At 55.1% G+C, this 14,321-nt stretch overlaps 1 protein-coding gene across 3 annotated transcripts; it reads left to right on the top strand.

Moving 5' to 3' along the window:
- Positions 1 to 34: 34 nt before the first annotated feature.
- Positions 35 to 9,522, top strand: ASB10 (ankyrin repeat and SOCS box containing 10). Of its 3 annotated transcripts, none has more exons than XM_081799840.1 (6): positions 35 to 385; positions 1,181 to 1,448; positions 4,808 to 5,327; positions 8,466 to 8,579; positions 8,883 to 9,068; positions 9,202 to 9,522. In XM_081799840.1, the coding sequence occupies exons 1-5, from the start codon at positions 115 to 117 to the stop codon at positions 9,066 to 9,068; spliced, it is 1,359 nt and encodes a 452-aa protein (XP_081655966.1). In that variant the 5' UTR covers positions 35 to 114; the 3' UTR covers positions 9,202 to 9,522. The 3 variants fall into 3 exon arrangements, with proteins under 3 accessions (XP_081655966.1, XP_030881286.2, XP_081655965.1); XM_081799839.1 differs by lacking the exon at positions 35 to 385 and adding an exon at positions 517 to 1,019; XM_031025426.2 differs by lacking the exons at positions 35 to 385; positions 8,466 to 8,579; positions 8,883 to 9,068; positions 9,202 to 9,522 and adding exons at positions 499 to 1,019; positions 6,647 to 8,298.
- The last annotated feature ends 4,799 nt before the right edge of the window (positions 9,523 to 14,321 follow it).

Consider the following 14,321-nt stretch of genomic DNA (forward strand, 5'->3'; position numbering starts at 1 on the left):
CCCCTCCCACACTAGGCCTCTGCCTGGCTCGGGCCCGGTGCCTGCCTGACCAGTCGGCCAGTGGCATCTCCCTGCGTCCTGCTGCTTCGGCTCCCTCTCTCCCAGAGATTGCCTATGCCTGGGAGAAGGAGCTCCCCTCCCCGCTGGGGACGCCGTGTGGGGTGCCTTCCTTCAGCCCTGGCCTGCCGGGTCTGGGGGTCCCAGGCCTGCCCAGCCTGGGGGCCAACTCGGCGGTCGCCACTTCTGTGCCGTGACATGGCCTTGCAGAATGCGCTGTACACCGGAGCCCTGGAGAGGTTACAGGAGCTGTTTCCCCCACATAGCACAGCCGACCTGCTGCTGGAGTCCCGGGCCGCCGAGCCTCGCTGGAGCAGCCACCAGAGGGGTGAGGGACTCTGGGGCTGGAGGGCTAAGGGCCAGGGGCCTGGGCTGACCCTGTCAGATACAGAGTTACCAAGTGCTTGAGGAAGAGGAGAAGCGCCTGGCTACGTCTCCCCTACCCAGAGGCTTGCCTAAGCCTTGGCCTGGGAGTGAAGTCATGTGGAGCCCAGAATAGCTTCTGCGGAACCGCGTGGCCGGGTCAGGCTCCACTCAGGGACACAGAGACCGTCTCCCGCCCTCTGTCCCTGTTTCCCTCCTCTTCTTCCTCTCTCTGCCTCTGACCCCTCCTTCTCCCACTCCTCTTCCCACATGCTCGTACTCTGTCCTCATGAGCTGGTCCCCAGAAGAATGCAGGGAGCAGGGAGAACCCCCCAGTGACAGACACACCCTCTGTGCCAGGCTGGTGGAGAAGCCCAGCAGAGGGTCTGCCGAGCACCCAGAGTCCGGCCCGGGACCCATCGTCACCCGGACGGCCTCGGGACCTGCCCTGGCCTTCTGGCAGGCCGTGCTGGCCGGGGACGTGGGCTCTGTCTCCCACATCCTCGCCGATTCCAGCACTGGCCTGACTCCGGATTCCATCTTTGATACCAGTGACCCAGAGCGATGGAGGGATTTCCGCTTCAACATCCGCGCTCTGAGTACGGGCCAGGGGCACTGGGGGGGGGCATCTGAGAGGGAGAGGGGAGGCTGGGGACGGAGCTCTGGGCTCCCTCTTCCCAGCCTCTACCCATCTCCCCTGTTGCCTGGCCGCTCTTTGCCTCCCTCCAGGGTCTGAGGCCCATGTCCCCTCTCTCCCTAGGACTCTGGTCTCTGACGTACGAAGAGGAGCTGACCACCCCGCTGCACGTGGCCGCCAGCCGGGGCCACACGGAAGTTCTGCAGCTGCTGCTGAGGCGGCGAGCAAGGCCTGACAGCGCCCCTGGGGGCCGCACCGCCCTGCACGAAGCCTGTGCCGCGGGCCACGCTGCCTGTGTCCACGCGCTGCTGGTGGCCGGAGCCGACCCCAGCATCCCCGACCAGGATGGAAAACTCCCCTTGCACCTCTGCCAGGGGGCCGGCGCCCTTGAGTGAGTGACCCCCAGTCCAGCCCCCATTCTAGTCTTGGGGGCGGGCAGAGCCATGACCTCAGGGAGGATGAGCGAGCCCGTCAGGGGCTGGCAGGCCTGCTGAGCTTGGCTCAGGTGGGGAGTCAGGATGTGATTACCCCCCAAACCCTCCTACCACTGGCCCTGGAACTTTGGAATGGCCTGTACTTGGGACAGTTTCTGCTTCCCCGGGGTGTAAAAGGACTGTGGCAGGGACCCAGCTGCAGAGCCTGTGTTGGGAAGTTGTCTGGATCCATTATGGGGAGGTGGTATACTGTAAAGTGTTAATTTTTCTGAGTCTATCCTGTGTTCCAGGCCTTGTGCTAGGTACAGCGGTGACTGAGGCATAATGCTGCCCTCAGGGAGCTGACAGTCCAGGAAAGGAGAGCAGCCCCCAGTTAGGGCTTGCGTTGATCCCTGTGGACAGGTCTAGCATTTCCCTGTTGGTGGGTACCCTCAGATAAATGGGCCTAGGGATGGAACTCAACTAACTAAACTCACAAGAAACTGATAGATGTACCCATGTTTCAATATATTATTTAGTGTAGGGAAAATTCCTTTATTATGACCCAAATAATTATGCTGTATGTGTAGGGAGACTTGGGGGACGAGTCCTCGCTCAATTTTTTAAAGAAGATTTTATTTATTTATTTGACAGAGAGAGAGAGCACGAGCAGGGGGAGCAGCAGGAGAGGGAGAAGCAGGGAGCCCTATGCGAGGCTCGATCCTAGGACCCTGGAATCATGACCTGAACCGAAGGCAGACGCTTACCCAACCAGGCGCCCCCTCACTCAATTTTTGATGAGCGTGGAATCCTGGCAAAGGGACCCTTGGCAGATCTATGAACTAACTGTACATGCAATAGAGGCCCTCCCTCTACAGACTGCGCACCTGACAAATTTCACATCTTGCTCCGGAATGGTGCCAAATTTTTATCCCTTTCATCATGAGCTGGTTAACCTCCTGTTAACCTCATCATCCTTCAGCAGACTCCATTGACTTATTATGGTCGAAGATGTATTCTATCCCAGTGTGTCCCAATAGAATACAATGTGAGCCACGTATGTAATTAAACATTTTTTAGTGGCCTTATCAAAAAAATGAACAATAATGGGGCACCTGGCTGACTCAGTCAGTAGAGCGTGGGACTCTTGCTCTCGGGGTTGTGAGTTTGAGCCCCATAGTGGGTGTAGAGATGACTTAAATGTAAAATCTTAAAAAAAATAGAAAAAGATGAAATTATTTTTTTTAATTCTGGTAAAATACATATAACAAAATTTACCATCTTGACCGTTTCTAAAGGCACAGTTCAGTGGCACTAAGCAGGTTTACATTGTCAGGTAACCATCACCACCATCCTTCTCATGAACATTTTAAATTTTATAAAACAAATTCTGGGGCACCTGGGTGGTTCAGTTGGTTAACCATCTGCCTTTGACCCAGGTCATGATCCCGGGGTCCTGGGATCGAGTTCCGTGTCAGGCTCCCTGCTCGGCAGGGAGCCTGCTTCTCCCTCTCCCTCTGCTGCTCCCCCTGCTTGTGCTCTCTCTATCAAATGAATAAATAAAATCTTTTTTAAAAATCTTAAAAAAAAAAAAACAACCCTGAAATTCTGTCCTCACCGAACAAAAGCTTCTCATTCCTCTCTCCCTCCAGCTTGTGACAGCCACCATTCTTCTGGTTTCCAGAATTTGACTATTCTAGGTACCCCATACGAGTGGAATCACAGGGCATTTGTCCTTTTGTGATCGCTTCTTTCACTCAGCACGATATCCTCAGGGTTCATCCATGTTGCAGCAGGTGTCAGGATGTCCTCCCTTTTCCAGGCTAAATAAGATCCCATTGTCTGTAGATGCTACATTTTATCCACTCATCAGCTGATGAACACTTAGATTGCTTTCTTTCACATTTTGGCTGTTGTGAATAGTGCTGCGGTGAACATGGGTGTACAAATATCTCTGAAATGGGTGAAATTAATTTTAATAATATCTTTTATTTAACCCAGTATATCCAAAACGTTGCCACTTCAACATGTAATCAACATAAAGAACTAATGAGATATTTTACGTTCTCTTTTTTGTACCAAGTCTTCAAAATTGGTGTGTATTTTAACACTCACGGCATGTCTCAATTAGACATTGTCATAATCCAAGTGCTCGATAGCCGTGTGTGATTGGTGCCCCTGTATCAGACAACACAGCTCTATACAATCCCGCATTTTTGGTTCTGGCCATGTTCTAGCCCAGCCTCATGGAGACCACACCCAGTGAGAATCATTCTTTCCTTTCCCGCGTAAACAGAAGTATTTTTTTAAATTATTATGGATAGAGCCTGGGTGGCTCAGTCGTTAAGCGTCTGCCTTCAGCTCAGGTCATGATCTCAGGGTCCTGGGATCGAGCCCTGCATCGGGCTCCCCGCTCTGTGGGAAGCCTGCTTCTCCCTCTCCCGCTCCCCCTGCTTGTGTTCCTGCTCTCGCTATCTCTCTCTCTGTCAAATAAATAAATAAAATCTTTAAAAAAATTATTATGGATAATTTTAAACATGTAGAAAGGTGGGCAGGATAATACGATGGGCCCCCATGATCCATCACTACCCACCCTCCCTGCCAAGGGCTGCCGTCATGGTCTTTCCAGGCACTGTGCTGCTCACAACTTCATTAGGTCCAGGTATTAGCAAGTATCCCCATTCTTCAGATGCGGACACTAGCTCCAAGAGGCTAAGTTCCGTTCGCCTTGAATTTCCATGTTCACGTTCTTATAGGCACATACGACCTTCTGTGAGGGCCGTCTTGGAGCAAATCTGGCTGGCCAATTTTGGTTTTGTTGCTCTTTCTCCCATGCCCCCAATTCCATCCACACCCACAGCCAGGCCCCACGTCCCGCTTCCTCCACCAGCCCCAGCGTGCACAGCCCTCCGACTGCCCTGCTACACCCTGGGCCCGAATGCCAGCCGCCCCCCCCCCCCACCTCCTAGCTGCGTGAATGTGGGCCGGGTCCTCACACCCTCGGGGCTCAGTTTCCTCCTCGGGACCTAGGATGGAACAAGTCAGTTCGTGTAGAGCCCTCAGAAGGGCTCCTGTTCTCACTGCATGAGGGCTGCACGTGACTTTCACCCCCGTGAAGACTTTAGGGCACCACTCCTGCAGGGAGCACGCGGGCTTGAAGAGAAGGCTTTGCTGACCCTGCAGCGCGCGGCTGGGATGACTAGTGACCGGCAGGATGGAAGGGGAGGGGCAGACAGAAGCAGGAGCCGCCCAAGAACTGCCCCCAGGTTTGCTCTGCTCAGACTGGTAGGAGTGGAGGGCCCTATTCTCCTCCCCACCACCGTCTCGCCCTTCCCAGGTGTGCGGAGCTGCTCCTGAGGTTTGGGGCGAAAGTGGATGGTCGGTCTGAGGAGGAGGAGGAGACCCCTTTGCATGTGGCCGCCCGGCTGGGCCGTGTGGAGCTGGCAGACCTGCTTCTGAGACGGGGGGCATGCCCTGATGCCCGTAATGCCGAAGGCTGGACCCCACTGCTGGCTGCCTGTGACGTCCGCTGCACGTCCCCCGCCGACGCTGAGGCCACCACCGCCAGCTGCCTCCAGCTCTGCTCTCTGTTGCTCTCAGCCGGAGCCGATGCGGATGCTGCTGACCAGGACAAGCGACGGCCCCTGCACCTGGCCTGTCGCCGCGGCCACGCGGCCATCGTGGAGCTGCTCCTATCCTGCGGCGTCAGCACCAACGTCATGGACTATGGGGGACACACGGCCCTGCACTATGCTCTGCAGGGCCCAGCTGCGGCCCTGGCCCAGAGCCCAGAGCACACGGTGCGAGCTTTGCTCAACCACGGTGCTGTCCGCGTCTGGCCTGGGGCCCTCCCCAAGGTATGGGGCTGGGGCCAGAGGGAGGGCCGTGAGGGTGAGGGTAGGGGAGACACAGACCTGCTCCCACTCACTCCAGATGCAGCCTCCAACCCTTGAGCACACGAGTAAGTTCTTCTTTCATCAAGTAAGCAAAGCCCAAAAGGGGGCAAAGGCAAGGACGGAGACCGGCAGGAGGGGTGTGTGTGTGTAGGTATGTATGCACGTGTGCATACACGGGCTCCCGCATGCATATGCACGCATGTGTGCATGCACAAGTGTATGCGTGTGTGTTGAAGGTGGCCTGAGCGCAGGAGGTCAGATTATCATGCATCTGAAAAGACAGGAGCCAGGACTGATGTGGGCGTCAGGGAGTTGTTTCTTCATCCGGGGAGCGAGCTGATGAGAGGAACATGCAGGAGGCTCAGCCTGGCAGTGGGATCCATTCAGTGAGACACTCTGCACAGGAGAGGCTCCCCCAGGGCAGAGCGATGAGCCTGGGTCATGAGGTTCAAAGCTTCCTGACCTTTTGCAGACAGACATAGTCCTTGTTTCTGAGAGCTTAGCATCACCCAGACCAGCAGCTGCTATGCTGGCACCAGAGAAAAAGCCTTTCGCTGTCAATTTCCTGGCTGTATCTCATTTGATTAACATATTCCCACAGTGGGTTCAACTTGAAGACCTGTGCTCCTAGATGCCCTCACAGGGGGCCCTGTCCCATACTGCGTCGTATCTGGAGGGGGCCTTATAATGTCCAAGGGTGCTGGGACTGGGATGGGGACCCCTGTTCTCTGAGGAGCTGGGTCAGAACGGATACAGGGTAGCAGGCTGTGGGCAGATCCTTCTGCGCCATCTCGGGGCTTGAACTGTCCAGCCCTGCCCGGTCCTGGACACTCCTCTCCTGTCCCTGCCTTTCGCCTCCACTCACAAACCTAGAAGCATCAGTCTAGATTCCTAAGCAAGACCAAATAATTAAACAGCCCGAGAGTTCGGCAGATTGGTCTCCCCTTTGGGAAAATACAAGGAAATCAACAATTAACACTAATTAATCTCCTATTAACACCAGATAATTAGGAGACGAGCAATTCCCTGTAATCTGACGGTGGCTCTGACAACTAATGATTTCCCCTTTGGGGAGGGGGTGGGAGGAGGAGGCAGAGCAGCAGAAGGATTTCCCAGGACCCCACTGCCCGCCCCCGCCCCCAGCCCCGATCTGCCCTGCCTTAGGGACCAAGGGGGCCGGCACAGCCAAGTGCCCCATTCCTCCCCTTCGATTGGGTGCCGCGTCCCAGGTGCTGGAAAAGTTCAGGAGGGAGTCTTCCTCCATCTCCTGCAATCCACAGCTGCTCCACGCTTGGCTGAGGTGCCTGTCTCCCTGCAAGGAGTCATCGGTGATCGCTGCCAGCCTCAGCCAGCTCTCCAGGAGCCACTGGGCGCTCAGGAAACCTGGAGCCAGGGTCTGGTCTGATGCTTGTTCCTGTGACTATAGGCAAGTCACTGGAACGCTCTGAACGCATGCTCTTTGCACGAATTATAGCCTCTAGCGAACAGCGATAAAAAGCTGTAGGAGCCCCGTGGGTAACAGTGGGAGTGAGCACAGCCCTGACCACCACCAGACACTGTTCTATGGTGAGGTAGCTGCGGCATAAGTGACGCCCAAGAGCGCAGGCTCCGGAGCCTGGCACACCAGCCACGTGACCCTTGGCAAGTTGCTTAATCTCTCCGGGCCTCAGTTTCCTCGTGTGTAACACAGGGGCATAAGAGTGTGCCTACTTCATAGGGTTAGGATGAGAACTGAGCTCATACACGTAAAGCCCTTTCAACAGGGCCTAACCTAGAGTTAGCTCATGTTCTTCTAAGTTAAATAATGTGTGGGAAAGCTGCTGGGCATTATGCCAACGTAGGGAGAGAGAGGTGCTGGTTGAAGAGCCGCAGGAAGCTTCCTGGAGCAGAGGGGACTTGGGATGGGCAGGCCTTGGAGATGGAGGAGGAGGAAAGCATAGGTATTCCAGGCAGAGGACAGAGGCAGGAATCAACGTGGGCTGGGAGGCACAGAGAGACCCCTCCTGAACAGCAGATAGACGTGACCTGCCTGTTCTTTCCTAGCCCTAAGGAGGAGTAAATCAGAGACCCGCTCTGGGCAGACGGGATGAGGCAGCCACAGTGAGCACTGCTGAGTTGCAGGGCAAGAAGCAGAGGGGGCTCCGGGTGTGTGAGATGCTTTCCCCAGGGGCCCTGCTCCCCCGGCCCAGCAGCAGCCAGCCCATGCAACACTCCCAGCCTGCCAGGCAGTGGGGCTCCTTTTAGGCAGGGGGTTTTAAAGCCCCCAGTGCTGCATGCAAGTGTATGTGGGGAGAGGGGTGCCATGTACAGGAATGCTGCCAGAAAGATAGTACTTAGGTGTTCTCAGATTTTCTAAAGGGTTTGTGGCCGCTGCCTATAGCTTGAGACACAGCCAGAGATGGAGTGGATGAAGCACGCATCTGCTTCTAGCCAGTACTTGCAGACACGAGTATGATGGCATCTGTGTGTCCAGGCCGGCTGAGGCTGTCTTTCTTTCCATGTGGACAGTCTCTGGCACGGGCTGCTCCCCCAGCATGGCTCAGCCTCCCCTGCAGTGGGTCACCTCCTCAGAGAGGCTTTTCTTGACCACCCATCTAGGACAGCACCCTCCCAACACACTCAGTCCCCAAGCCTACTTATTTTTCATTGTAACGGCTTATCTGTGGTTGTTTATGTGTTGATATTATTTTCTCCCACTGAAATAGACCTTCCCAGCTGAAAGGACCTGTCTGTCATCCTCACTGCTAGGTCCCCAGGGCTCAGCCTGTAGTGGCCCTTAGTAATTATTTACTAAATGAAGACGTGAAAGAATGAATCTGGCTCCAACTTGATCCCACCAGGTCTCTGCCGGCCTCTTCCCTTCTCTATGAATCCTCTCCTTGATGACCTCATTTTAACTTCAGCGCAACTGCAAAGATCCTATTTCTAAAGAGGTCAGATTTATATGTCCTGGGGATTAGGACTTCAACATATTTTTGGGGGGACACAATTCAGCCCACAGCAGCTGTTCTATCGCTGTCTCGTCATCCTGTGCAGACGGGCTGGGGACCTGCAGCATGGGGGAGCCCCGGAAGCGCTGATGCATCTCTGCCCCCCTAGGTGCTGGAGCGCTGGTGTGAGTCTCCGAGGACCATTGAGGTCCTGATGAACACCTACAGTATCATGCAGCTTCCGGAGGAGGCCGTGGCCCTGGTGCCTCCTGAAATACTGCAGGTCAGGTTCCAAGACCCTGAACACACGCTCACTCAGCCTGGCCCCAAAGGACTCCACTGCCTACAGGGAAGCTCTGTTGGGTCCCCTACCCTGCCCCAGAGAAACGACCCAGAGACCCGTTCATGTCCCAGAAGAAGAAGAAAACACACAGAGTGAACACCCAAAACACTACTTCTTGAGGCTCCTGTAGACACCTGCTGGCCACCAGCCTCCCCTCCCCCCACCCCCCCGCCCACCCGCTTTGGGAGGAAAGGGTGCCATTTGTCCAAGGCTGCCTCACTGAGCCCCTCATTCTGTCCCCAGAAGCACCACCGTTTCTATTCCTCCCTTTTCGCCTTGGTGAGGCAGCCCAGATCGCTGCAGCATCTGAGCCGATGTGCGCTCCGTGCTCACCTGGCCGCCTGCCTGCCCCACGCCCTGCCCCGCCTTCCCCTGCCATCCCGCCTGCTCCGCTACCTGCAGCTGGATTTTGAGGACGTGCTCTACTAGGTGAGTGCCGGGTTCTGTGGGCATTTAGAGGGATGGGTAGGAGGCAAGAGAAGAGTTGGGGGCAGGGCCTTGGCCAGAACCAGCCAGCCTCCTGGACCTTGGGACCTCTCTGAATCCACACCTCTCTTTCCAGATGTCTGTCCACTGCCTTTTGAGAGACCTGAAAGCAGATGCCCCAGGGGGCTCCAGTCTGCGGCTTTCTGCACCCCCAACCCAGGACTGAGCTGAACTGATTCGGGCCGAGGTGGCTCTGTCAGCAGGAGGTCCAGCTCCTCGGGCAGATGTGGATGCTGCCATCCCCACCCGGGAGAGAGAGACAGACCATTCAGCCAGGTGATGTCTAACAGAGAGACAACTGGCACTCGTGGCAAGTGAGGCACTCCTCTTGGTGGTCTGAGGCACCCCTCCAGCCCATCCGATCCCTGTATGAGCATTAAAAATCTGCAGGCCTGTGTTTTTTTGGTGCTGTCTCCCGCAGGCCTTCCTCTGAGCTGCTCACTCAGGGGACTCAGGATGGGCAGACTTATGGGCCCCCTCACCCCGATCTGCCCCATGGCGCCAGCGGGGTCATCCTCCCCCTTTGGCATCTACCAGCTGTTGAGCTGCCCCAGGCAATGATGTGGCACAAGGGCCACCAGGTGAGTTAATGTCAGGACAACCAGCCAGAGGATGGGTGAGCAAACAGGCTTGGGTAGAGAAGAGCTGCTGCAGGAATGAGGCAGTGCGGATGGTGGGACAGGATGGGAAAGGCAGCCTTGGGGTAGGGAGGTGAGGTGAAGAGCAAGAAGGCCAGTGAAAAGTGGGTGCAGGTGTCAGCCACCAGGGAGGGTAACCGTGGTTCAGGTGAGAGTGGAAGTTTCAGGTTTGGAAAAAAACAACTCTAGCTACTGCCTGTCCTATAGGTCAGGGAGCAGCGGACGCACGCCTGGTTCCTGCCTCTCTGGGACTTAGCTTTGTGGCAGCCGGAGCGGAGCTGAGCGTTACGTCCGGGGGCTCAGCCATTCGGTTGTGGAACTTAAATTTCTTCCCCTCTCTGGGCTCAAGTTGCTCACATCCGTAAGACAAGAAAGGAGAGAGTCCCTGAGGGTCTTTGCAGTGCCAGGTTTTTTAAGACCTTGCAGGTGGTCAGCACGCAGGAGTCGGTCTGCAACCACAGTAGAAAGACGGAGCTGACCGGTGTCGCAGAGCAGCCAATCAAGTGCACTGTGATCCGCGACGTCAAGGGTCGCCGGGCAGGTTTCCCAGGGCCCCAGAGTGCGCAAGCGCCGGTGGTCACAACTTTCCCGCCAACTTCGGGAACGAGGCTGCGGGGGCGGGGCCTGGAGGACGCAGGCGGCGGGGGCGGGGCTGGCAGGGCGCGAAGCCCCAGAGGGCCTGGAGAGAGAAGCCTAGGAGAAGCGGGGCGGAGGTGAGTGGGCCCCGGGGGTTCTCACCTGGCCTCACGGGCCTTGGGCTGACCCGCCCTGTGGGGCGTGACGGGAGGACGGGGCCGCCAGACGGAGGCCCGGCCCCTCGGCTCTGGCGACGCTGGTTAAGTCCTGAGCGCTCAGGCCCCAGGCCCGCGCGGGTTGGGAGCGGGGGTGGGGAAGTCGGCACAGGCAGGCGATGCGAGACAGGGGTCGGGCAGCGATTTCCCCGGGGCTCGCGCATGTGCCAGTTCCCCTCACCGTGTGGGGCCTCTCCCGGAGAGCCCGTCTTGTCCGGGGGCGGAGGCCTGGGAGAATGCCCCGTGGCCCATGTTGGGCAAGGGCTTACGTGCCCCTGTGGTCCAGGTGCCACGCACACAGGCCTGGCTCTCCAGTCCCCTCCGGAGTACCTTCTAGGGGGAGGGGACCCTAAGCAAATGGGCGGCAAGGTGCCGCTGTGCTAAGCCCTCTGAGGAATTCACACGGTGATTGCCAGCTTGCTTGGAGCTATTGGAGACTGGGTGACAGGGAAGCCGCCTCTTGGAGGAGGTGACATTTGACCTGAGGCCCAGGCCCGTGACTGGAGTGGGGAAGAGCCCGGGAGTGCCCTGAACTGATGTAGGTTTGGAAAGATCTCTGAATGGCTTTGGGGAGAGGGGAGAGGCCAGGAAGAATCAAAGACCATTAGGGGGCTCCTGCTGAAGTCGAGTCCCCGGAGATGGGGAAGCAGTGGGCGAGACTTGGGACCCTGTTTGGAGACTGGAGGAGACATGCTGATGGACTGGATGTGGGGGCTGAGGGAAAGTGTAATCCAGGATGAGACTCAGTGTTTGGGCTGAACAACTGGGTGGATGGTGGTGCTAATTACTAAGGTGGGGAAGATGAGCAAGGGGCAGGTGGGGGAGGAATGAGGCGGTCACTCTGGGAGGTATGAAGTCGGAGCTGTCTATTACACGTCTCAAAGAGGCTATGTTACAAGGTCGTTTAGATCTAGAAATCTGGAATTCAGAGACAAGGTCAGGTCTGGGGATATAAATGGGATCGTTGGCATGTGAAAGATGTTGAAAGCTCTGTTCTAAGAGAATCCTGACTCTCGAGGGGATGACTTTCCTGAGAGAGTTGTTTTGCACTTTGATGGAAACTTTATTTAATCCCATCCACATCATTCATTTTGCGCCTCCTGAGTCCCAGGTTTTAGGCACTAGATCTACAGCTGTGAACGAGATCAGTTCCTGCCCTCAGTGAATTTCCCATCTAGTCTGAAAAACAAGGGTGTGAATCACTAGTTGAAATACAAGGGGCAATTAAGTGAATGCAAAAGACATGTGGGAGCAGGACCTGAGGGCGTGTAGGGGCAGGGACCTGGGAAGACTTCACAGGAGGTGGTTGCCTCTCCCAAAGTGGTAAGAAGGGAGAAGGATTTCTGACCATACCTGAGAGTACTGGATCTTCGGCAGGATGCCTTTTTAAGGAGGATAGCAGTAAGGGAAGAAAGACGATGTAGAGTGGGCAATATCTGTGGCCCAGCCTCACCCGTTCTGCCATTAGCAGGCCGTGTTAGGAAGGTCCTTTCTGGGGTTAGACATCCACAGACGCTCTTGCAAGCCAGGGAGCTTCCTCCCTAGCCTCCTGGCTGCGGGTCCCGCGAGCCCAGAACTTCTCCCCGGTAATTGCTTTCCGTAATGTGTTTGCTCCAAACCAATTTCACGCCTCCGTGAGGACTCCGCCCTGCACTGGAGGCGCGGACCTCCCCACCACCAACCTACCCACGTGTGACGCGTGCGCACACACAAACGGCACACATTTTACACAACAGATACACGGGGTTCAAGTAACTGGACACGAAAAATATACACGAACCTACACTCATGCATACTAGACTTTAAGACTCCTGGGTGCAATCCCCCCCGCCCAACCAGTGCCTTCACAGTTAAATACCCCGCAGCGGCACCCAGCGCGCGCGCCCTAGGAAGGCTCACCTGGTCGGGTTCCTGTGCCCTCGCACGTCTCCTGGACTAACGCCAGGGGGCGCTGCAGTACCCCGCACTTCACTCACGCTGACGCAGTTGCGCGCTGCTGCCACCAGAGGGTGGCCGCGGGCAGGGCCCGACGCTGCCCATCCTGAGTGGACTCTCTCCCGCCAATAAGTGGAGGTACAGATACTTTGGCTTTGACTTTAGAATACTTCGTTCTTGGTATCCTGGGTGCTGGTTTCCAAACCATGAAGGGGAGGCCAGATGGTGAGGTCCGATATAGGGACAAGCAGAGAGAGGGTAGGTTCAAGATAAAATTCCTCTGTATGAGCCTTTACCCAACAGGTGAAATCGTGAGAGTGGGACAAGTTAAGAGTATGTGGACAATTAAAGAAGCAGAATACTGTTTTGGACAGTGAGAAAAGTGCTTGCCCACAATGGGCCTGTTCGGAGATTCAGTAAGAGAAGCACAGAGTTTCCTCTTGGTGAAGAGAGGAGCCAGCTCTATTCAGAGTTGATAGTGACCGCTTCTTCCCTGGTCCTGATGGTGAAGTAGAGGAGAGCCACCGATCCAGGGGACTTCTCTTCTCGACCACTGTGCTCTTCTCTGTCCATTTAGTGCAGGAAGGGAAGGTATTTTGAAAGGCATTTCTTCATGTTCGCTTGATCCTTGCACTGGCTTTTTGGCAGAGTAGATACTTATCACTTTCTCTCACAGATGGAGTTAAGTCAGAGGGGCCAAGGTTACATGGCTCTGTGAGGGGTCAGAACAGAAACTGAACTCCACTCTTACTACTCCAGCCAGTGCTTTTTTCCATTTACCATTTGGCCTTGGTTCTGCAGTCTACAGAAGGGCAGGGAGAGGGAATGGGTTGCTTCGGTTGCCACTGTGTACGTGGCTTTCATCCTGGGGTAGCCAGTGAATGTCAAGGACTCTGCAGAAGTCACACTTCATGACCGAGCATGGCCAGGGGGCAGATCGGGTACATAAATGGGTTACAAAATACAGTATCCAGCAAACATGCAGCACACCAGGGCAATACAAAGTCCCTGGGGCTTCACTTGCCTCATTTCAGGTTTGGGGGCCAGCTGGGATTTGTTGGCAACAAGCTTTAAGCCTGTACCCTCTGCCAGCTTGAGCAGAGGATTTCACTTTACTAAGTCTAGTTCTGGGCAATAAGCTCTTGGCTTGAGCTGGATGACATACATCTTCAAGATCAGAGGGTCTTTAACCTTGAGTCCCTGACAGTGCATGATCCATTCTGTCCTACCAGAGAGCGACAGGCTTATTAAAGTGGCCTTTTATGAGTGTGTGTGTGTGTGGGGGGGGGTACTGGTGGGAGGGAGATGTTTCAGTATATACCCCGTTGAGTTTTTGGAATTTTGTACTAGATAATTTTATTACCTATAGAAAAAATGAATGCAGTTCCTTTAAAAACTGTCTCTTCCTTCATGCTTTGATTGGTGTTGTTACTGCTCATACAGCTTTAATTTCAGTGATTGTAACCCAAAGTTCTCTCAATAATTTATCAAGTCAATAAGCCTCTATTGTGTATCCAACACTGTAAAGCCATCAAACCAAGTAATGACCTCTCATTTTTAAAGTACAGTACACTTTTGAAGTCTGGTCTTCCATATTGGTACCCTGAAGTGCTTGGTTAATTTAGCAAAGGGTTCTGAAGAAGATCTTTAGGAGGATGTACAAAGATTATCCTAGTACCCTTGTAGGGAGGCAGGGTTCCCAGACCTAAGGTGAGGCGCCTCTTCTTTCTCCATGGCGACATCTTCCCACCAGACTTGTCTCTAAGAGGTTTCATGAGTTTAATGTAGAGCCCAAGATAGGTCAGGACTTCATGGAAACCACACTCTTCTCC

Source organism: Leptonychotes weddellii, chromosome 12, assembly GCF_054177405.1.
Source record: "Leptonychotes weddellii isolate Sample4059 chromosome 12, ASM5417740v2, whole genome shotgun sequence".
Classification (NCBI taxonomy): domain Eukaryota; kingdom Metazoa; phylum Chordata; class Mammalia; order Carnivora; family Phocidae; genus Leptonychotes; species Leptonychotes weddellii.